Source organism: Thalassophryne amazonica, chromosome 7 (genome assembly GCF_902500255.1).
Source record: "Thalassophryne amazonica chromosome 7, fThaAma1.1, whole genome shotgun sequence".
NCBI lineage: Eukaryota > Metazoa > Chordata > Actinopteri > Batrachoidiformes > Batrachoididae > Thalassophryne > Thalassophryne amazonica.
In genome coordinates this window covers 4,291,635-4,314,975 of record NC_047109.1, presented here as the reverse complement: position 1 = coordinate 4,314,975, position 23,341 = coordinate 4,291,635, and the positions used below count along the sequence as shown (strand labels likewise).

The window sequence follows — 23,341 nt, the reverse complement described above, 5'->3', positions numbered from 1 at the left end:
TGTGAACATTTGGCTAGCAAAGTGGCAGTGGTGCATGCTAATGCTATCATGCTCAGACGCTAACATTAACATCTGTGTCTTAGCCAAATATGATAGCATGCTAACTGTAGCTTTATTTTCCTAGCATTGTAGCATGTTGAGATTAACTTCATGAAGCTAGTGCTAAACTAAACGTGCTCCATTTGGTGTTATCCCAGGTGTTAGTTTGTATCCAAATACTAATGGTTGATATGCACTGCGACCGATTGGTTTAAAAAAAAAAAAAAAAAGACGACTTCCTGTATTTTGGGTTGCAGTATTCCATCTCTTCAGATATTTATTTCTAATTAAAACAATGAATGAGATCATTTCTCAATAAAATAACGGTTGGACACAAATCACATAAGTGACCGATTGTGATTCGTGAACGTTGGCATGTACCGTGTTACGTGCTAATGGAAATGCTAACATTCCAAGTCCTTAGCCGTGTTAAGGTGAGGGGGTGGGGCTCGGGGCTGGTTGTAGGTTTTGTGGTTCTGGAATGTGATTGGTCGATGTGGATTACTGTGCAGCGCTCTGTCACTGTTGATTTTTATATATTTTTCTACGTTTTCTGAGCAACTGTGCTGCCGTCAGTCATGTGATCAGATCCTGAGTGTGACATCATGGCATCCGCGGTGCGTCGGTGCTGATGTACAGACAAGACTTTCTAGATGAATAAAAAAGTTTTATATTTTTATGTGGTTACATTTTAATCTCTACATTTATCTTGGCTCATTGTAAACGTTAAACATTAAAGCTTAAAGTCCATTTTATTTGTTTTGATTTTTAGCGTTTTGGAGCTGCAGATGGGTCGACGTTGTAGTTTTACATTAGAACTGGTTTGGGTGATGATGGCTTTAGTCTGAACGAGGAGCCATGTTTCAAACTCTTATGTTGGTCAACCAGAAAGTCAAACTCACTCTGACAGACACAGAAGCATCAATCTGTGTTTCAGTGACCAGATCGGTCGAATTACTGCAACACGAAGGTCAGTGGTGGCTCAAAATCACACAGTCACCAACATCTATTCATGCATTATCTAAACTCTCCAAAAATAAAAGCAACTGTCATGGCTGCAATTAAGATTAGCAACTGCAACACTGGTGTGGAATCTGCATCCAGCCAGAAGTCCTTCAGCACTTGAGTGAGTGCTGACTGTGTGGAGTGAAGCAGTGAATCCTGCTGAAATCCCACTGCTCCTGTAGTTATGGGAAAGACCAGAGCACCGCGCTCGTACGGCGCAAGCCTTCAGCAGTGCTAGTTTGCAGTTCCATTTTTACCTTGGAAAAACATTTCAAGGTCACAGTCCTGTTCGATGTGTCTTTTCATGAGCTAAAATATAATCCAACATATAGATGAAAATGGCTTTTCAAAGTTAAAATCAAATATCCGCTAAATGCCTAATGTGGGTCAAACTTAGTCTGTGAGTGCCAGTTTGCACCTCATTGTCACAAATGAGAGTGACTGAGGTGCTTTTGGTTGAGATATAATGCAAAATGTACATCAAACAGGCTTTTCAATGTTCAATTCACATGGGCACCAAATCTGTAATCCGGATCAGATCTGGATCAAACTTTCACTCAACAAAGATACCATCCTACATAATACTCTAAAAAATGAAAGAAATTTCATCTTTTTTGACAGTTACAAATTTTTGAACATTAATTCAGTGTTATGAGATGGGGATTTTTCCTGACTTTGACCTCTGACCTTGAAAATGTAATCAGTCCTTGCCTATCAGGATATGAATGTTCAGGAAAAATTTCATAAGGATCTATGAAAAATTTTGGGTTACAGGCTGTTCACAAACAGACAAACGGGTGAAGGTTATTGATGCCTTTTGTTCTGGAGCCTGCGGCTGTGGAAGTGGAATAAATCCATGGACACCCGGCTCTGTTCGATGAAAAGAGAAACGGTCAGGAACATGGAACTACTGACGGGGTCTGTAAAATAAAGCCAGGTTAATGCCCGTTTCTTGATACAGGTCAACTTTAATTTGAGTAAATTATGAGTTGGACCAGAAAATACTTTGGGATCTCTTAAGATCTGACGCAAAATATGAAATAATTGTTCTGATTTTGTCCAAAGAAATTCAATATGACACGTCATGCAACCATAATTCATGAGAAAAGATGAAAAAGTTTGGTCAAAAAGTAAAACTTAAATACCGTTTTTGAATTTGGTTGAACAGAAAGAGAAGACATTTTTCAGCAATACTGAACAAGAGTCCAAAGGTTTTCTGTGGCTCTTATTCCAGGTGGAACAAATGGGTTTTACAATTTGATCGAAGCATTTTTCTAATCCTTCAAATCAGAATGTGGTTCCTCTGATTTCACTGAAGAAACTCCCAGATATCAAGTGATGAATTAGTTCACGCAGACAGCGTAATTATAATAATAATAATTATTATTATTGAACCCTTCAGTGGAAAGAAGTTGCTAAACGCCTGATAACATTCAGAAAAAAATGCAGTGAAAAGTGATTTTATATGTTGTAATGTTTTAATGTTATAACTGCACATTAGAAGTTTGGTGCCACTTTCAGAGATTAGATTCGTTTATTCGTCCTGTCCCGTACCGATCAAACACAAACCGTTTATTAAAAAAAAAAGTCCTTGGACTGAAGTCACCGAGTAAAAAGCCCCGCCCCTCCGGGAGTCGATTGACAGCGTCAGAGCCCCGCCCCCGCGGAGCCTCTTCAGGACAAAGCCCGCCTGCCTCCAGCGGCCGGTCACGAAACTGCACTTGGTTGGGGTCAAAACACGAGCTCGAGTCGCCGCTTCTTCAGAATCAAGACGACGTTCGAACCCGCAACCATGAGTAAGTCTCCTTCTCCAGACTTTACATCTACACAAGACGAACCTTTCAGTATGATCCGGTTTAATCACATTTAAACTCTGAAACGTTCTGAAATATTTTCTGTTTCTGAGTGAAGAGGAACAATTTGCTGCTGTGAGGATGATGACTCGGTCAGACTCGTCAAGAAAGTCAGTTTAATCGCACTGTTACAGCCAGTGAAAGCTGATAGAAACAAGTCAAGAGACAAGAACCAAACCGGCGAGCGGACAGTCACGAGGAAGGACCGAGATCGGCCAGAAACCGGATTAAAAATACGGTCACTTGCCCAGTTCCGGATCACTGCTGTAGTTTTTGCGCCGCTGTTTCTCATAATCAGCGTGAATAAGCTAATACTTGGTACCAATGGAAAGACTGATGTTTTGTCTACAAACGACCACAAGCTCGCCCGAATCCAGTCGTCCTTGTGATCAGCAGAAGAATCAAAACATCCTGGTGTCTGTGGTGTGCGCGCTTTTTCTGACTCACTCATTCCTGCAAGTTTGAAAGTAACGATCTCTGTTAAGTAGCAAAGGTTAGTTAGCCGTTTGGTGTTTTTGGTTCTAGAGTGGGAAAATACTTACTTGGGTAGAAAATGTCAGTGTGTTATGTCTTGCTGTTTATCTCCGTGAAAAATCTGCCGGTTGTGGATCACTGAAGCAGCAGCTTCGTGTCTGTAGTTGTGATCCATGTGGACTTTGGGGCTCATCTCAACATCACAAATGGACATGAATGTGGGGCTTTTACTTTTTAATTCGGGAGAAATCTCACCTCCACTCTTCATTTTTTGCTCGTAAAAACGTATAACGGTGCCTTTTGAAACAAAGAAAATTCTCATTTAATAAGTAGAATTTCTATCATTTTGTGTTCAAAACACATTCTCGGGCACAGTGTGTATCATTCTGCATTAGAAGGACTCCAGCCAGATGCCAGGAATGAACCCAAAGTGACACAGAGTGTCGTGATCCATTTCTGGCAAATGTTTGCGCCACACATAAAGTCCAAATACCCAATACAACAATACACAATAAAGGACATTCAGTTACATTATGGCTCCATATAGCAGGACTTTAAAAAAGTGATCCGGAACTGGGCAACCGTCTGTAAACTACTAGCAAACTGGATTAAATGGTAAACTAGTTTAAAGATACTGGTAAACTGTTAAATAATTAGTAAAGTAGTTTAAACTGGCTACATCTGTATTTGGAATGAATTCAACTGCTAAATTAATTAAAATGAATAATTAGCAGGAATTGTATTTTATTTTTTACTTTGTTCAGTTTCATGTTTGAAGTTTTGCATAAACTTCTTACAAGTCCCACAATCAGAAATCCTCCTGCTGTCAACAAAATCTATCCCTGAAACATCATTTTATACGCCACAAGAAATAATTAGACTCCAGGGCCCAAATCCACGACGCAGCCTCAGGCCGAAAACAGCTCTGAGTGATGTTACTCTAAGAAAAGTCTCAGAATTCCTCAAATTCTGAGGCTTTTCTTAGAATTTTCCCTTTGTAAGATGGAAGTTGTCCACAAAGCCTCTTATGGCCCAGTCACACGGCACACGACGATTCCTGAGCGAAGGGAAAATTTAAAAAGTCACAATTCGTTGAGAAAAGGTGGAAGACTGAGCTTCATCACCAAATAGCCTGTGAAGCAAGCGCGCAAAAGGGACAAAAGAGGAACTTAACAAAACTGAAACTAACGTTGCTCTCGATGCTTTAAATGAAACGCACCTGGAGCCACAGCTGGAGCAGTGTGTGTCTGCATCTCTAAATTCCAGGACTCAGGGCTGGAACAGAGCTCATAGTGCCTGATTCCTGGAGAAACTGCAAACAGAAGCTGTGGAGATCTGTGTGCATGTCAGTGGATCTGCCTGCTCTGGTTCCTCATCCAGAACAAAAGAGGGATCACCTCCATCATCATCAGAATCCACACTGTCTGATGAGGCACTGCGTGCGCCATCTGGCTTAAATAAAAAAAAAAAGCCTCTGGTGTTCCGTGGTCACTGCTGTATCACTGTACGAGCATTATGTTACTAAGCCATATACACTCAACAAAAATATAAATGCAACACTTTTGGTTTTGCTCCCATTTTGTATGAGATGAACTCAAAGATCTAAAACTTTTTCCACATACACAATATCACCATTTCCCTCAAATATTGTTCACAAACCAGTCTAAATCTGTGATAGTGAGCACTTCTCCTTTGCTGAGATAATCCATCCCACCTCACAGGTGTGCCATATCAAGATGCTGATTAGACACCATGATTAGTGCACAGGTGTGCCTTAGACTGCCCACAATAAAAGGCCACTCTGAAAGGTGCAGTTTTGTTTTATTGGGGGGGATACCAGTCAGTATCTGGTGTGACCACCATTTGTCTCATGCAGTGCAACACATCTCCTTCGCATAGAGTTGATCAGGTTGTCAATCGTGGCCTGTGGAATGTTGGTCCACTCCTCTTCAATGGCTGTGCAAAGTTGCTGGATATTGGCAGGAACTGGTACATGCTGTCGTATACGCCGGTCCAGAGCATCCCAAACATGCTCAATGGGTGACATGTCCGGTGAGTATGCCGGCCATGCAAGAACTGGGACATTTTCAGCTTCCAAGAATTGTGTACAGATCCTTGCAACATGGGGCCGTGCATTATCCTGCTGCAACATGAGGTGATGTTCTTGGATGTATGGCACAACAATGGGCCTCAGGATCTCGTCACGGTATCTCTGTGCATTCAAAATGCCATCAATAAAATGCACCTGTGTTCTTCGTCCATAACAGACGCCTGCCCATACCATAACCCCACCGCCACCATGGGCCACTCAATCCACAACATTGACATCAGAAAACCGCTCACCCACACGACGCCACACACGCTGTCTGCCATCTGCCCTGGACAGTGTGAACCGGGATTCATCCGTGAAGAGAACACCTCTCCAACGTGCCAAACGCCAGCGAATGTGAGCATTTGCCCACTCAAGTCGGTTACAATGACAAACTGGAGTCAGGTCGAGACCCTGATGAGGACGACGAGCATGCAGATGAGCTTCCCTGAGACGGTTTCTGACAGTTTGTGCAGAAATTCTTTGGTTATGCAAACCGATTGTTTCAGCAGCTGTCCGAGTGGCTGGTCTCAGACGATCTTGGAGGTGAACATGCTGGATGTGGAGGTCCTGGGCTGGTGTGGTTACACGTGGTCTGCGGTTGTGAGGCTGGTTGGATGTACTGCCAAATTCTCTGAAACGCCTTTGGAGACGGCTTATGGTAGAGAAATGAACATTCAATACATGAGCAACAGCTCTGGTTGACATTCCTGCTGTCAGCATGCCAATTGCACGCTCCCTCAAATCTTGCGACATCTGTGGCATTGTGCTGTGTGATAAAACTGCACCTTTCAGAGTGGCCTTTTATTGTGGGCAGTCTAAGGCACACCTGTGCACTAATCATGGTGTCTAATCAGCATCTTGATAATGACACACCTGTGAGGTGGGATGGATTATCTCAGCAAAGGAGAAGTGCTCACTATCACAGATTTAGACTGGTTTGTGAACAATATTTGAGGGAAATGGTGATATTGTGTATGTGGAAAAAGTTTTAGATCTTTGAGTTCATCTCATACAAAATGGGAGCAAAACCAAAAGTGTTGCGTTTATATTTTTGTTGAGTGTAGATTGATTTATAACAGAAAACTGTCAAAAGGGGGAATAAATATAAGTGTAAAGGTGATTGAATATATCAGAGCAGTAAATTAATCAGTCTGTGTGAACATGTGCAGTTATTCCACCAGCTGCAGCTGATCCACAACGTGAATTCTTCCTTCCAGAACAGCTCTTTGTATCATCATCGACATCATCTACCTGTTGTCACATGTACAGAAGGACTGGATTATCATTCCTACACTCATATTGTTATATTTAATACAAAATAATAAGCGCACGCAGGAGCTGCTGCTGCCACAAATGCTGCATTCAAGTGCTGTTGGAAAGTACACAACTTTTTTGTTGTTTCAAATTCAGCAGTTTCTTGTGGCAAAATAATTAATTGTATCCACACAAAAGATTAATTCAGGCCTATATAAGGTACCTGAGCCCAGTGAAGCTGACCCCCCACAAAGAAAAAAAAAAAAAAATCCAAGCAACCAGGCTGACGAAAGTCCAGATTTCTCATTTCATTAGGGCTTTGTTGCCCTTCGTTAAGTGCTGAGTGACTGGGCCTTAAGAAAGCCCCAAAGGTGCCAAACTGGTAAGAGCAGAGAGGAGGACTTTTAAGAAGCCTAAGAGTGTCTTAAGCAGAAAGACAGAGAGGAATCAGAGATATTCTCCGTTTGTAGAATGACAGTGGGTCAAATCAAATCAAAATCAGTTTTATTTATATAGCGCCAAATCACAACAAACAGTTGCCCCAAGGTGCTTTATATTGTAAAGCAAAAGCCATACAGTAATTACAGAAAAACCCCAACGGTCAAAATGACCCCCTGTGAGCAAGCACTTGGCGACAGTGGGAAGGAAAAACTCCCTTTTAACAGGAAGAAACCTCCAGCAGAACCAGGCTCAGGGAGGGGCAGTCTTCTGCTGGGACTGGTTGGGGCTGAGGGAGAGAACCAGGAAAAAGACATGCTGTGGAAGAGAGCAGAGATCAATCACTAATGATTAAATGCAGAGTGGTGCATACAGAGCAAAAAGAGAAAGAAACAGTGCATCATGGGAACCCCCCAGCAGTCTACGTCTATAGCAGCATAACTAAGGGATGGTTCAGGGTCACCTGATCCAGCCCTAACTATAAGCTTTAGCAAAAAGGAAAGTTTTAAGCCTAATCTTAAAAGTAGAGAGGGTGTCTGTCTCCCTGATCTGAATTGGGAGCTGGTTCCACAGGAGAGGAGCCTGAAAGCTGAAGGCTCTGCCTCCCATTCTACTCTTACAAACCCTAGGAACTACAAGTAAGCCTGCAGTCTGAGAGCGAAGCGCTCTATTGGGGTGATATGGTACTACGAGGTCCCTAAGATAAGATGGGACCTGATTATTCAAAACCTTATAAGTAAGAAGAAGAATTTTAAATTCTATTCTGGAATTAACAGGAAGCCAATGAAGAGAGGCCAATATGGGTGAGATATGCTCTCTCCTTCTAGTCCCCGTCAGTACTCTAGCTGCAGCATTTTGAATTAACTGAAGGCTTTTCAGGGAACTTTTAGGACAACCCGATAATAATGAATTACAGTAGTCCAGCCTAGAGGAAATAAATGCATGAATTAGCTTTTCAGCATCACTCTGAGACAAGACCTTTCTAATTTTAGAGATATTGCGCAAATGCAAAAAAGCAGTCCTACATATTTGTTTAATATGCGCATTGAATGACATATCCTGATCAAAAATGACTCCAAGATTTCTCACAGTTTTACTAGAGATCAGGGTAATGCCATCCAGAGTAAGGATCTGGTTAGACACCATGTTTCTAAGATTTGTGGGGCCAAGTACAATAACTTCAGTTTTATCTGAATTTAAAAGCAGGAAATTAGAGGTCATCCATGTCTTTATGTCCGAAAGACATTCCTGCAGTTTAACTAATTGGTGTGTGTCCTCTGGCTTCATGGATAGATAAAGCTGGGTATCATCTGTGTAACAAAGAAAATTTAAGCAATACCGTCTAATAATACTGCCTAAGGGAAGCATGTATAAAGTGAATAAAATTGGTCCTAGCACAGAACCTTGTGGAACTCCATAATTAACCTTAGTCTGTGAAGAAGATTCCCCATTTACATGAACAAATTGTAATCTATTAGATAAATATGATTCAAACCACTGCAGCGCAGTGCCTTTAATACCTATGGCATGCTCTAATCTCTGTAATAAAAGTTTATGGTCAACAGTATCAAAAGCTGCACTGAGGTCTAACAGGACAAGCACAGAGATGAGTCCACTGTCTGAGGCCATAAGATGATCATTTGTAACCTTCACTAATGCTGTTTCTGTACTATGATGAATTCTGAAACCTGACTGAAACTCTTCAAATAGACCATTCCTCTGCAGATGATCAGTTAGCTGTTTTACAACTACCCTTTCAAGAATTTTTGAGAGAAAAGGAAGGTTGGAGATTGGCCTATATTTAGCTAAGATAGCTGGGTCAAGTGATGGCTTTTTAAGTAATGGTTTAATTACTGCCACCTTAAAAGCCTTTGGTACATAGCCAACTAATAAAGATAGATTGATCATATTTAAGATCGAAGCATTAATTAATGGTAGGGCTTCCTTGAGCAGCCTGGTAGGAATGGGGTCTAATAGACATGTTGATGGTTTGGATGAAGTAACTAATGAAAATAACTCAGAACAATCGGAGAGAAAGAGTCTAACCAAATACCGGCATCACTGAAAGCAGCCAAAGATAACGATACATCTTTGGGATGGTTATGAGTAATTTTTTCTCTAATAGTTAAAATTTTATTAGCAAAGAAAGTCATGAAGTCATTACTAGTTAAAGTTAAAGGAATACTCAGCTCAATAGAGCTCTGACTCTTTGTCAGCCTGGCTACAGTGCTGAAAAGAAACCTGGGGTTGTTCTTATTTTCTTCAATTAGTGATGAGTAGTAAGATGTCCTAGCTTTACGGAGGGCTTTTTTATAGAGCAACAGACTTCTTTTTCCAGGCTAAGTGAAGATCTTCTAAATTAGTGAGACGCCATTTCCTCTCCAACTTACGGGTTATCTGCTTTAAGCTGCGAGTTTGTGAGTTATACCACAGAGTCAGGCACTTCTGATTTAAAGCTCTCTTTTTCAGAGGAGCTACAGCATCCAAAGTTGTCTTCAATGAGGATGTAAAACTATTGACGAGATACTCTATCTCCCTTACAGAGTTTAGGTAGCTACTCTGCACTGTGTTGGTATATGGCATTAGAGAACATAAAGAAGGAATCATATCCTTAAACCTAGTTACAGCGCTTTCTGAAAGACTTCTAGTGTAATGAAACTTATTCCCCACTGCTGGGTAGTCCATCAGAGTAAATGTAAATGTTATTAAGAAATGATCAGACAGAAGGGAGTTTTCAGGGAATACTGTTAAGTCTTCAATTTCCATACCATAAGTCAGAACAAGATCTAAGATATGATTAAAGTGGTGGGTGGACTCATTTATATTTTGAGCAAAGCCAATTGAGTCTAATAATAGATTAAATGCAGTGTTGAGGCTGTCATTCTCAGCATCTGTGTGGATGTTAAAATCGCCCACTATAATTATCTTATCTGAGCTAAGCACTAAGTCAGACAAAAGGTCTGAAAATTCACAGAGAAACTCACAGTAACGACCAGGTGGACGATAGATAATAACAAATAAAACTGGTTTTTGGGACTTCCAATTTGGATGGACAAGACTAAGAGTCAAGCTTTCAAATGAATTAAAGCTCTGTCTGGGTTTTTGATTAATTAATAAGCTGGAATGGAAGATTGCTGCTAATCCTCCGCCTCGGCCCGTGCTACGAGCATTCTGACAGTTAGTGTGACTCGGGGGTGTTGACTCATTTAAACTAACATATTCATCCTGCTGTAACCAGGTTTCTGTAAGGCAGAATAAATCAATATGTTGATCCAATTATTATATCATTTACTAACAGGGACTTAGAAGAGAGAGACCTAATGTTTAGTAGACCACATTTAACTGTTTTAGTCTGTGGTGCAGTTGAAGGTGCTATATTATTTTTTCTTTTTGAATTTTTATGCTTAAATAGATTTTTGCTGGTTATTGGTGGTCTGGGAGCAGGCACCGTCTCTACGGGGATGGGGTAATGAGGGGATGGCAGGGGGAGAGAAGCTGCAGAGAGGTGTGTAAGACTACAACTCTGCTTCCTGGTCCCAACCCTGGATAGGATAGTCACGGTTTGGAGGGTTTAATAAAATTGGCCAGATTTCTAGAAATGAGAGCTGCTCCATCCAAAGTGGGATGGATGCCGTCTCTCCTAACAAGACCAGGTTTTCCCCAGAAGCTTTGCCAATTATCTATGAGGTAGGTCTGAAACGATTAATGGAGTAACTAGAATAATTCGATTACAAAAAATGTTCGAGGCAAATTCTGTGCCTCGAAGCTTCGTTTAACATTGTAGTACATATGCCAGGCCTGTGTGTGGCGCTGCAACATCTGCAGAAAAAAAAACCCAGAAGACTGGAGCATAACAGCTAATCAAATTAGCAACGATAGCTACCGCTTTCTAACGTGACACATAGAGTAAAATACTGCCTTTTAAAAGAATGATGGTCCACTCTGATCATCTGAAATAGACTTACTGTGCATTTAAAGCGAAGCAGTGTGTTTGTCTAGTTTTAAAAACACACGGGACTATTGGGCCGGCTGCCGTCTGTCTCTGCCCAGTGTGAGGGTCTCTCAGACCGGGCGAGTCACAGCTCCGTCCCCGGCTACACTGACAAACAGCAGAAGTCCACTCTTTCTTCTGTTTCCCTCAGACTCACACTGAGTGTTTGACTTTTTAATTTTTGCTTTTTGGGCAACACACAACACTTCACAAGCACAGTAACTTAAATAAAATAATAAAAAAAAACTGACTGTGAGGCTGCATGTTCAACCTCCATCTGAAATGCATCTGCTGAATTGCAGAGAAAGAGGGATTAAAAAATACATCACGCAGGGACCCAGTAAATCAACCTTTATTAAAAACAAACAAAACAAAACTTAAAAATGGTTAAATTTTTACAAGTTGGAGAAAACAAAACAGAAAGCCACATCCCATCGCCATTTCAGCAAAATGCCAACACTTTGGCACAGGGACATTGTGTCATTGCTTAGGGACAGCCCTGGACTATTGATGTTTAAAAACGCAGAAGTACTTTTTATCCGATTACTCGATTAATCGCCAGAATAATCGATAGAATACTCGATTACTAAAATAATCAATAGCTGCAGCCCTACTATGAAGCCCACCTCATTTTTTTCTCACACAGCCAGCAATTCAAGGAGAACATGCGGCTAAACATGTCACTCCCGGTCCAATTGGGGAGGGGCTCAGAGAAAACTACAGAGTCCGACATTGTTTTTGCAAAGTTACACACAGATTCAATGTTAATTTTAGTGACCTCCGATTGGCGTAACCGGGTGTCATTACTGCCGACGTGAATTACAGTCTTACCAAATTTACGCTTAGCCTTAGCCAGCAGTTTCAAATTTCCTTCAGTGTCGCCTGCTCTGGCCCCCGGAAGACAATTGACTATGGTTGCTGGTGTCGCTAACTTCACTTTTCTCAAAACAGAGTCGCCAGTAACCAGAGTTTGATCCTCGGCGGGTGTGTCACCGAGTGGGGAAAAACGGTTAGAAATGTGAACGGGTTGGCGGTGTACAGGGGGCTTCTGTTTAGGACTACGCTTCTTCCTCACGGTCACCCAGCCGGCCTGCTTTCCCGGCTGCTCGGGATCTGCTGGGGGACAGCTAACGGCAGCTAAGCTACCTTGGTCCGCACCAACTACAGGGGCCTGGCTAGCTGTAGGATTTTCCACGGTGCGGAGCCGAGTCTCCAATTCGCCCAGCCTGGCCTCCAAAGCTACGAATAAGCTACACTTATTACAAGTACCATTACTGCTAAAGGAGGCCGAGGAATAACTAAACATTTCACACCCAGAGCAGAAAAGTGCGGGAGAGACAGGAGAAGCCGCCATGCTAAACCGGCTAAGAGCTAGTAGCTGCGCTAAGCTAGCGGATTCCTAAGAACACACAAAGTGAATAATGTGTAAATAATTTAGAGGTGATTCAGCAGAGGAAGTGCTTTAATTAAGGCACATGAAGATTACACTGTGAAACAAATCATTATCTAGTTAACTAGATCAATCTAACTACGCAGATTAAACAGCTAACTGATACAGCAAAACACTGCTGTGCTCCGGAACAGGAAGTGATACAATACCGCAGTGAGAGCCAACCACCAGTAGAGTTCTACTGGTGGTTACATAACATACCTTTAATTTGGTACACACAATACACAACTCAAAAGCATATATTTCAAAAGTATTTGAACATATAGATATCATGTCATTAACCTTAGCTTTTGATTACATGTTTAAGTATTGATAAATATTGATCACTATGAGCATATGAGTAATATATTCTTCAACAGCAACAAGCTCTATTAATATATAAATGATCACTTCCAAACATTACAACACATTCATAAATGTAACAATATATTCTTGGCTCAATAAAAGATAAACAATATTAGGATGATTCTAAATGGAGAAAAAAAGCACAAATGGTTAATGCATATTTAAGCACATTTAGGATATATTCCTTCAATGGCAACTCTTTAGTTTTATTGATAACTGGCCTTCATTCTGGCGCTGCCATGGCTTACTGATGCCAGACGGCCTTCACCCTAGTGGGGAAGGTGCTGCCTGCGAACATAGATAGAGCTCTACAGGGAGGGTAACATTAGGATTTTACAGCAGGCCACGGAGCAGGTGATTAGAGACCCTGCAAGGTTTATGACAAATGTGGGTGTGGAATCCATTAGCTTAGCTGGGAAATTAGTGCAGAAAATCCACTATGGTGATAGTGCAGTTTATCTGCCAGTTTATCTGCCTGGGAGGGAAATTCAACAAGTTGAGACAGTGGCCTGCTTCTGTAGTCGTGTCCATAAAAATCATAGAGGGATATGCTTTGCAAACTTAATACCCATTACTACATTGGATGATGTTGAAATTGAGGATGACTCAGTGGTTGTTCCAACAATATCAAAGATTTCATGTCTGGTACCTACAACGCGTGTGGAATGTCTCAAACCTAAACCAACTTCTAGGCATCTTATATATGCTACTCTGGAACCACCCCTAAACCCAAACAGTTCAACTGTCAACCCCACTGAGGTCCTTAGTCTGGGTCTCATTAACATAAGATCACTGTCCTCAAAATCATTGTTGATTTAATGATCTAATTATTGCTCATCACTTAGATATGATTGGGTTATGTGAAACCTGGCTTAAACCTACAGCTGTCCTCCCCTTAAATGAGGTCTGCCCACTGGCGTACACATTTCGTCACATCCCTCCTGATGCGAAGCAAAGCGGGGGTTTACTCTTATTTCTAAATCTAGGTTTAGCTTATTAGCTGTTGGGGTCACAAATATAACTCATAAGTTTACAGTTTTGCTGCCGTGTTTAGTGGAACAACAACCTTATATATCATTACAGCGATGCATCAACTCCTCAACTAAGACTGAACTCGAAGCTAGACTGCATGATGTCTTAGCTTCACATTTGACAAATACCCAGTGTTGGGTATTTTCTCCTCCAAACATTCTTAAAACCTTTGATAAGACAAACAGAGTCAAGAACCACCAGTGAGACAGAAAGTCAAATTTTACGCGCGGAGTGCAGTCAGGCTATACACCAAAGCTACACTAAAGTCTGGCCTGCGCTTCGCTCTTTTTATTAGTGAATCCCTCATCACATAAACAAAAACTTGTCCTAAGGGTGGGGGGAATCCATCCATCCATCCATCCATCCATCCATCCAGCTTCTCATTCCCAGTTCAGATTGACCCCAGCATGCTAAAACAAGGTTGAATAACACATACATTCTCGGGGTTAGGTGCAAACAGCACAACACCGTTCTCATCAGAAAGAAGACAAAAGGTACAAATGTTTAACAGTGATAACATATATATATATATATATAAAATCCTTAACATTTCCCACCTGTTTAATCACCTGTTAAACATACAGTAGGCATCACCCAGCTTAGTTAGTTAGTTTATTAACTTAGTTTATTCTGTCCATGTTTTTATTAATTGAACACCACCAACAGATGGAAGATTCGAATCCAGCTGCTATTTGATCAACCAGTTTATACTCGTCAGGCACTCCTCTGGGGACTCCTATTGCGTCAATATATGTTGGATTTCCTACTCCTTTCCAATCTCTTTTTACTCTATGTCTGGCTATGCCTTTCTGCCAATCCTCAGGAATAAGAGAGGCTGCATATGTCGTAACGTCTTCAGGGGTCATGGGTAACAATAATGATATTAATGCACAATAACCTGACACATTTCGTGGCAGTCTGTCAAAGATTCTGTTATCACCACACCACCACCATACATCACTCCTACCGACTGGTATAAATGAACCGTTTTTCTGTATTATTCGACTACACCACTTGTCTTATTACTTTTTCAGCTAAAGCTTCATAGGCTAAGAGTGTGTTAACTCATCACGTCAACAGTTCAAGCTTGAACTGGAGTTATGAGCTTTTCAATATCATCATAATTCTCAGTACAGTCATTACAGTTTTCTCCACTAAGGTCTGACTGTTTCAATGCTTGATATTTTGGCATAGTTTGTTGGAAGGCCAGATTACACTGTACAAATGTATTTGACACCATTTTGCCAACCATTGTTTTGATATAAGGGATCACACAACACATGCAAAGTCCAATCAGAATTAGGACTATAATAACTGGTGTCACCATTTTCAATAGTAACTGCCACCATGGTCCTGAAGTCAACCAGGACCAGGGATTCCACCGGTTCACGGCTAGGGTGTCTTTATGCATTGCATCACGAAGTTTGTTCAGCTCTTCCAATGCGTCCTGCATATCCACTGAATGAATGGAGTCTGGGATGAAAGTACAGCATGTTGTGTTCAGCAGAACACAAACTCCTCCCTGTGAACCAGTAAGCAAGTCTAAAACCATGCGATTTTGCATCACCATGGTACGTAAAGCATCTATTTCAGTGTTTTGAGCTGCTACTATTTTTTTTTGTTACATTCATGAACAGACCCAATCGATAATTCAGAGTTTCAATCATTAATGAATTTTTTTTCCACTCCTATCCAGGGGAACAATGAATGTGCTATTTTATCTCCTACAGACCACAATTTTTTGGTCCTTTAGTACATCCGAGCCCCACATGTGATTATGTGGTAACACATCTGGGTATATCAATCTCCTCCGTCTGGTGCTGCCATTCTTCTCTGTGGAGGTCCTACCACATATGTATGGTCAGTCACCTGGGTAGGTGCACACACACCACCCCAATTTGGTGGGAGACTCATGTACAGTCTGGAACCACAAAGCCAATAGATGTCATCATACACCGGAGTACCATTTACAGGTGGTAGCAAAAACTTACTAACATAAGCACATGATTCATCCGTTCCCCGTGGACAGGAGCCTGTATAATTACATCCCCGTCCAATGTGATGAAGATAAGTACCATCCACATATTATGTTTTGGTTAGGCTTAAATTATTTGATAAAACATACGTTTGGGTACACAGACGTTTCTTAATTTTACCTAGTTTTATTCCCTGTCCCGTAAAAGCAAATTGGGAATGGCCGTTGTGATGACAATTTAACGTGATGATATTTTTGCGTTTCCCTTCAGTCTAGTCAATGGAGCAGCACTTGGGCACGCTTGTACGTCCTCTGTTGAAATCCCTATCATATAAGTGGTTGCACTGAGGCAAGTGGTGTTGCATCTTATCAGATTTGCTGAGAACTGCTGCCCCCGAAATACAGTTTGATTATGCATCCGTATGATAAGACATTCTGTCACCCTAGCAGGGTACGGTTTAGCCGTCAGAGCTGGGTGTGTTGAGGATATAGGTATTTGCGAACAAACATAACAATTAGTAACGTAATTCCATAGCCAATAAATGAACATATCTGTACCACATATTAGTATGGTATATATGAGGGTGTCCATCTGTCTCATTCACATTATGAATAAACCTCTTCTGACGTTGCTTGCGTTGTTCTCTGGCTTGGTCCACAGTGAGCTGCAATTCTTGGGTCAACCACCAGGCCAGGAATCCGAGGAGCACGAAACACACTAAGATCACAACGCAACCGGCTGCCCTACCAACAGTCCGGCAGCGGCGGCGCTGAGCACGCCGCTCCGGGGTCTGCTGTAGTTCAGTCATGATTGCTAGGATACAGTGTTGTTAACCACCTCACCTAATAGTGCAAGGATCTCCCTGCTTCACTGGCATTGAGACAATCTATTGCTAATTAAATAGACTCCCTTTGTAGCCAGACTTCCCCTTACACTGTGGAGGCCGCCAACACACGCTGTATCTTACAGTGATGTATCCACGTTGATCTCTCCGCTATCTTTACTGCAGTTGGTGTTGTTAACAGCACTTGGTATAGACCTTCCCAACGAGGACTGGACTCTGATGAACACCCAGTCTCCTGGCTAGACTACTGGAAGGCCGTCCTGTGGAAGATCAAAATTATTCGGCAGTAAATGTGTTTAAGTTATCTCTTTCTGTGTTAATGTCTTTTTCATAAAATTTGCTAATGTTTGTTCCTCATCTGCTGTTTTAGTATCCATGTCAAAATTGGTAGACGATATGGTCGTCCATAAAGTATCTCAAATGGTGTTAACCCTGATGGTGTTGGTGTTATTCTCATATACAATTTTACTAGGTCCAACATTCAATCCAGGTTCGTTTTGTCTCTTCTATACATTTCCTTAATCTTATTTTTATTGTGCCCTTTGTCCTTTCCACTAATCCGGCACTGTGTGGATGATAAGCACAATGATTTTTGAGATTGACCTGTAGCGCTTCTCCTACGTATTGCACTATTGTATTAACAAAATGCGCTCCATTATCTGAATAGACTGTTTCTGGTATTCCAAATCATGGAATGATGTCTTTGCACAATGCCTTAGCCACTGTAAGTGCATCTGCATGTTTTGTAGGGAACAATTCTACCTATTTTGAGAAGGCATCAATTATGACTAAACAAAATTCCTTCCCTTCATGTTTACTCAGCTGTATATAATCCATATGAATCACTTGAAAGGGATATTGTGGTGTTGGAAATTTGCCTCTTTGGGGTCTCAAATTGCCTTGTGAGTTGTGTTTTGCACATATCATGCATGCTCTACAATGCTGTTTTTGCATATGCATCGAACCCATAAAGACAAAAAATAGATTGCAATTGCGATATCATACCCCCTGATGAGACATGCGTCACGCCATGGCTCATAATAGCTGCCCATTTAAACATATTTTTTGGCAATATGGGTTTCTTTTGTGGTCATATCCGGAGGGGTGTCGCCCTGTGGCTGATAATTCATGTCCTAAATATTTTACTTTATCCCTACACAACTGAACTTTGTTTTTACTCACTTTGTGGCCATTATCAAATAAGAAACATAATAATGCTACTGTGTCAGTTATGCAGTTTTCTCGTGTGTCAGAGGCAATCAAATGTCATCGACATACACTAATAGTTGGCTATCTGCCGGTGGAACGAAATTAGCTAAACATGCTGACATGACTTGAGAATAAATAGATGGGCTCTCTGCGTAACCCTGCGGTAATCTGGTAAATGTATATCGTTGTCCTTTAAAGGTAAAAGCAAACCAGAATTGACTATCTGGGTGTACTGGTATCTATTACAGAAAAACAACTAGAATTTAATCTCAATGAGCTTAACAGTGTGTGCGGATCTGGTACACATGGTGCTCTTTTTACCACAGCAGCATTTACTGCCTGCAGATCTTGAATCATTCTCCACCCCACTGAGGGCGGAGCCTTTTTTTTACAGGAAATATGGGTGTGTTACATGGTGAATCTGGACATGGCACTATTACTCCTGCTGTTAACAAATCCTCTATTACTGGCCTGATTCCTTCAATTGCATCAGGTTTCAATGGATACTGTCTTACACATGGTCTGTATTCTGTTTTTGGTCTTATAACTACAGGTTGTGCATTTTTTATCAGTCCTACGTCTGAAGGACCTGTTGTCCACAATCCTGATGGTACAGAAGAGAGAGATCATCCTCTTCAGGACTCAACTGAAACACTCAGGATTGTGAAGTGGACACATCAATGTGTGTTCCAGCTGTCAGCACCAATGAGACGTTAACTGGCACTTTATACAATTTAGTTGATGGACTGAACTCCGTTCCTGGTCCAACTCTGCTCCAATCAGTGGCTGACAAAGCTGTTATGACTGTCAGTCCCAATTCTTGCCATTCTGTCACAAGTGACACATGTAATGGCATACCTGTGAATCTCAATTTTAAAACATCTTCAGTGGCACCTGTTACTGTTATGACAGCTGTTGAGTTGCCATCATGAATCAAATCGGTCATTGTCAGCTTCACAGGTGAAATATTTTTCAATTTGTTTTCATACACTGGTGTTCCTGGCAATATGCCACTATGGACTCTAAATAATCTGCATCTAAACTCTATCCATGGTTCTCCTTCTTTCTGAGTTGTCCTGGTAATTTCAGTATAATTTATCTTTGGTCCTAACACACCTTTTGCACGTGTAATCATAGCTTCCACTCTTGTTTCTAAGACTAGATCATCATGTGTCAGTGGTACGCCTTGTTGGTCTGCAGGATTCCAGTCTCCGCGTATCTGACTCCATTTAGGGCCACATGCTTTCATCCACACCTGTTGGACTTCAGGTCCACTAAGGTGGTAAGAACTTCTAATGTTTTCTATATCCTGCATAAATCCCTCAATGTCGACATGTGGCGATGGTATCATGTCGACTGCTGCTTTGATATCATCAGCATTCCATGTTCGATATACGAGCATGGTTGATCGATATCCTGCTGTTCCTGCACGAGGATTTGGTACTTCTATCATAGGATAGGCACCTCCCTGGTCACTGTGTTCCACCATGGGAGGGGCTGTAGGCACTTTCGCTTGACTGCGTGTTTGTGGTTTTTCTGGTTTTTCACTTTTTACCTTAGGTTTTACTGCCAAATCATACTGTGGTGGCGGTACATCGTCATCCTCTGGTAGAGGAGATAAAGGTCTCTTTGTCACAGACGATCCAGCCGGCGGTGGTTGCTGAGGCTGTTCTGGTTCTCTGTGCTGAATTATCACATCTTCTTCTGCCTTACCTACAACTTTCTTTTTCCTTACTTTCTCTAATTGTCGCTTCTCTGCTCCCTTCTGTCTGTTCTCTGCTTCCTCCTCCCAAAATGCCACTAAATCTGCCCCTACTTTCTGCATCTTTTTCTCATCACCTTTATGTTGCTGTTCTAACTCCTTCTTTAGCTTCTGTATACTGATCAGGTTCAGTCGTCCGTCAAAGTCATGTTTATTTATCCAGGTCTCCAATTTCTTTGTTGCTTTTGGATTTTTTGCTTCCATAAATTTCCAGTCGTCAGTTGATAAATTTTCCTTATTTATAGACGTCTTACCCCCCATTTTTATTATCCCTTGTTATAATTTGGACTTCAGACGGGGGCACACCTAGGGTGTTCTAAATCTGAAGTTTTCACACTTTCTTTGGACGTGACAATTAATTTGCCGTCGTGTGGTTGATTCCTTTCACCTCCCCGTAGGAAGCGGAATCACTTGCCTGCTGCTTCCACACGCACGGTTGTCACTAACGTTGTCCAAAGTATTACACTTTCACACAGTTATTTACACTTACACAAAACACTATTTACACATAGAAACACTTTTAATAATCGTACGCGTATTCTTATGCCAGGGGAGCTCGCCCTCCCGTGAAATTTAACTAATGTCCTGCATTAGGGGACTCCGTCGTCCCTGCCAGATTTAACTGCTTTTTTACAGTGCACGTATTTCTACCCGGGATTTCCTTTACGTATTAAAACAGAGGAGTCCGTACCCTCCTTCCGGAATTTAACTACGGGCGTCCCTCGCAACCGTAGAGGAGTCCGCCCTCCTCGCGGAGTTTAACTGCTTTGCATTAACAGACGATTCCACGCCATCGCTTACGGAGTTTAACTGTTTTATGTGATCACTTTTATCCCCTACCGGTACGCGTATATAAACAGAGGAGTCCGCACCCTCCTTACAGAGTTTAACTGCTTTGCATTAACAGACGATTCCACGCCATCGCTTGCGGAATTTAACTGTTTATGTGATCTGATCACCACTCACTCAGTACTATTTACAAAGAAATTTTACTCACTGACTCGACTTCCTGTCTGTCTTCTTCGGGAAAATCTCATCAACCAGACGATGCCAACGGTGGTCGACAATTGCAGACACGATCAATCGATCGGACCTTGGCCAAGGATTTACGTCTGGACTTGACGACCTCCGCTGGACACCTCCGGTATTGTTGAGATCCCGGACGAGCCCCCAGTCAATGTTGGGTATTTTCTCCTCCAAACATTCTTAAAACCTTTGATAAGACAAACAGAGTCAAGAAACACCAGTGAGACAGAAAGTCAAATTTTACGCGCGGAGTGCAGTCAGGCTATACACCAAAGCTACACTAAAGTCTGGCCTGCGCTTCGCTCTTTTTATTAGTGAATCCCTCATCACGTAAACAAAAACTTGTCCTAAGGGTGGGGGGAATGACGCAAGACAAGTTTCTTCCCGTAACATAAACACACACGTCAATAAGTGCAGCTGTAAGCAAAACAGTTTCTTTCTTTTTCTCTTATCGTCGAAGGTCAGCACATCTTGTTCGCAGTTATCAGCTGTTCTGCATCTGCCTGGAACACTAAGCATCACATCACAATCAGAATAATAATAAGTACATCCAGCTTCTCATTCCCAGTTCAGATTGACCCCAGCATGCTAAAACAAGGTTGAATAACACATACATTCTCGGGGTTAGGTGCAAACAGCACAACACCGTTCTCATCAGAAAGAAGACAAAAGGTACAAATGTTTAACAGTGATAACATATATATATATATATATATAAAATCCTTAACACCCAGTCAGTAGACAGACTTGTGGATCGTTTAAACTCAGTGCTCAAAACTACACTCGACATGATTGCGCAACATTTATTAAAACCACACACCCCAAAACACAGTCACCTCGGTTCAGTGATTACCTGTGTGACCTCAAGCATAAGGGTAGAGGTCTAGAATGAAAATGGCATCGTTCAAAATTAGAAGTATTCCACCTTGCGTGGCGTGATGCTATCTTAGATTATAATCATGCATTACTGGCTACAAAGTGGACCTATTACTTTGATTTGATCAGCAAAAACAAGCATAACTCAAAGTTCTTGTTCAACACGGTGGCAACACTTATTCATGGACAACCACCTGTAGTTCGCTCTCCTTTTACAGCACAAGATTTCTTGGCTTACTTGGAGAAGAAAATAGAAGACATTAGATTAAACATATCCCAGCATGCCTTAACCCAGCCACTACACCCTGCTATTGAGGTGGGCGCCATTACTGAGGTATTACCTAGATTTATCTCTGGGCATGCTGACAAAACTCATAACGTCTACAAAAAGCACAACCTGTTTATTTGATCCTATTCCAACAAAACTGTTTAAGGACCTGTGGTCCACTCTTGGGCCGACTGTGCTGGAAATTATTAATCTTTCTGTAACCTCTGGATCTGTTCCTAAATGTTTCAAATCTGCAGTGATTAAACCATTACTTAAGAAACCTAATCTTGACCCTAGTGTATTGTAAAACTATAGGCTGATATCAAATCAATAATTTTGTTCTAAAATTCCTGGAAAAAGTGGTGTCACGGCAGCTCGTAGACTATCTTACTGAGAATAATCTCTTTGAGCCACTGCAGTCTGCTTTTAGAAAATATCATTCCACAGAGACGGCTCTCACGAAAGTGGTGAATGATCTTCTGCTTGCAGTGGATTCGGACACCACTACGGTTCTGGTGCTGTTAGATCTCAGTGCTGCGTTTGATACAGTGGATCATCATATTCTACTTGATAGGCTGGAAAATCATTTTGGGATTACTGGGAGTGCCCTTGTATGGCTGACGTCATACTTGACCAGTCGTTCTCACTGTGTTTTGTACAGTAACACTACCTCTAACCTTAGTGACATGAAATTTAGGGTTCCACAGGGGTCCGTCTTAGGCCCCCTGCTTTTCTCCCTTTACATAGCACCCCTTGGACACAGATTGCAGTGTTTGGGGATTAGCTTTTACTGCTATGGTGATGATACTCAGTTATACAATCTGATAACTGCTGGTAATCTCATCCACATAAAACCCTTAGAAGATTGCCTTGCATCTGTAAGAAGCTGGATGTCTAGCAACTTCCTACTTTTAAACTCTGAGAAGACTGAAATGATGCTTCTTGGTCCAGTGAGACATCACCATCAATTTGACCAGTTAACACTTAGCCTAGGCTTGTGTGTCATACATCACACTGACAAAGTGAGGAACCTTGGGGTAATTTTTGATCCTACGTTGTCCTTTGACCTCCACATTAGAGATATTATGAGGACTGCTTTCTTCCACCTGCAAAATATAGCGAAGATTCGTCCCATCCTGTCTATGGCTGATGCTGAGACCCTGATCCATGTGTTTATCTCTTCTTGATTGGACTACTGCAATGTTCTATTTTCTGATTTACTGCAGTCCAGCATTAGGGCTCTCCAATTGGTTCAAAATGCTGCAGCCAGACTTTGACATGAAGCAGAAAGTTTGACCACATTACACCCATTTTGGTGTCTCTTCACTGGCTTCCTGTCCCAATGAGATCAGATTTTAAGGTTCTGCTACTATTTGTTAAAATTGTTCCCAGACTGGCACCTCCCTA

General features: G+C 41.6%; 1 protein-coding gene across 2 annotated transcripts in view; it reads left to right on the top strand.

Moving 5' to 3' along the window:
- Positions 1–2,756: 2,756 nt before the first annotated feature.
- selenbp1 (selenium binding protein 1) overlaps positions 2,757–23,341 on the top strand; it is a 98,572-nt gene continuing 77,987 nt past the window's right edge. The window contains exon 1 of one of the 2 annotated variants that reach the window (XM_034173741.1): positions 2,757–2,840. In XM_034173741.1, coding sequence (XP_034029632.1) covers positions 2,837–2,840 — 4 coding nt within the window. In that variant the 5' untranslated portion in view covers positions 2,757–2,836. The remainder of the gene's footprint in view (positions 2,841–23,341) is intronic. The other variant, XM_034173740.1, reaches the window with a different exon arrangement.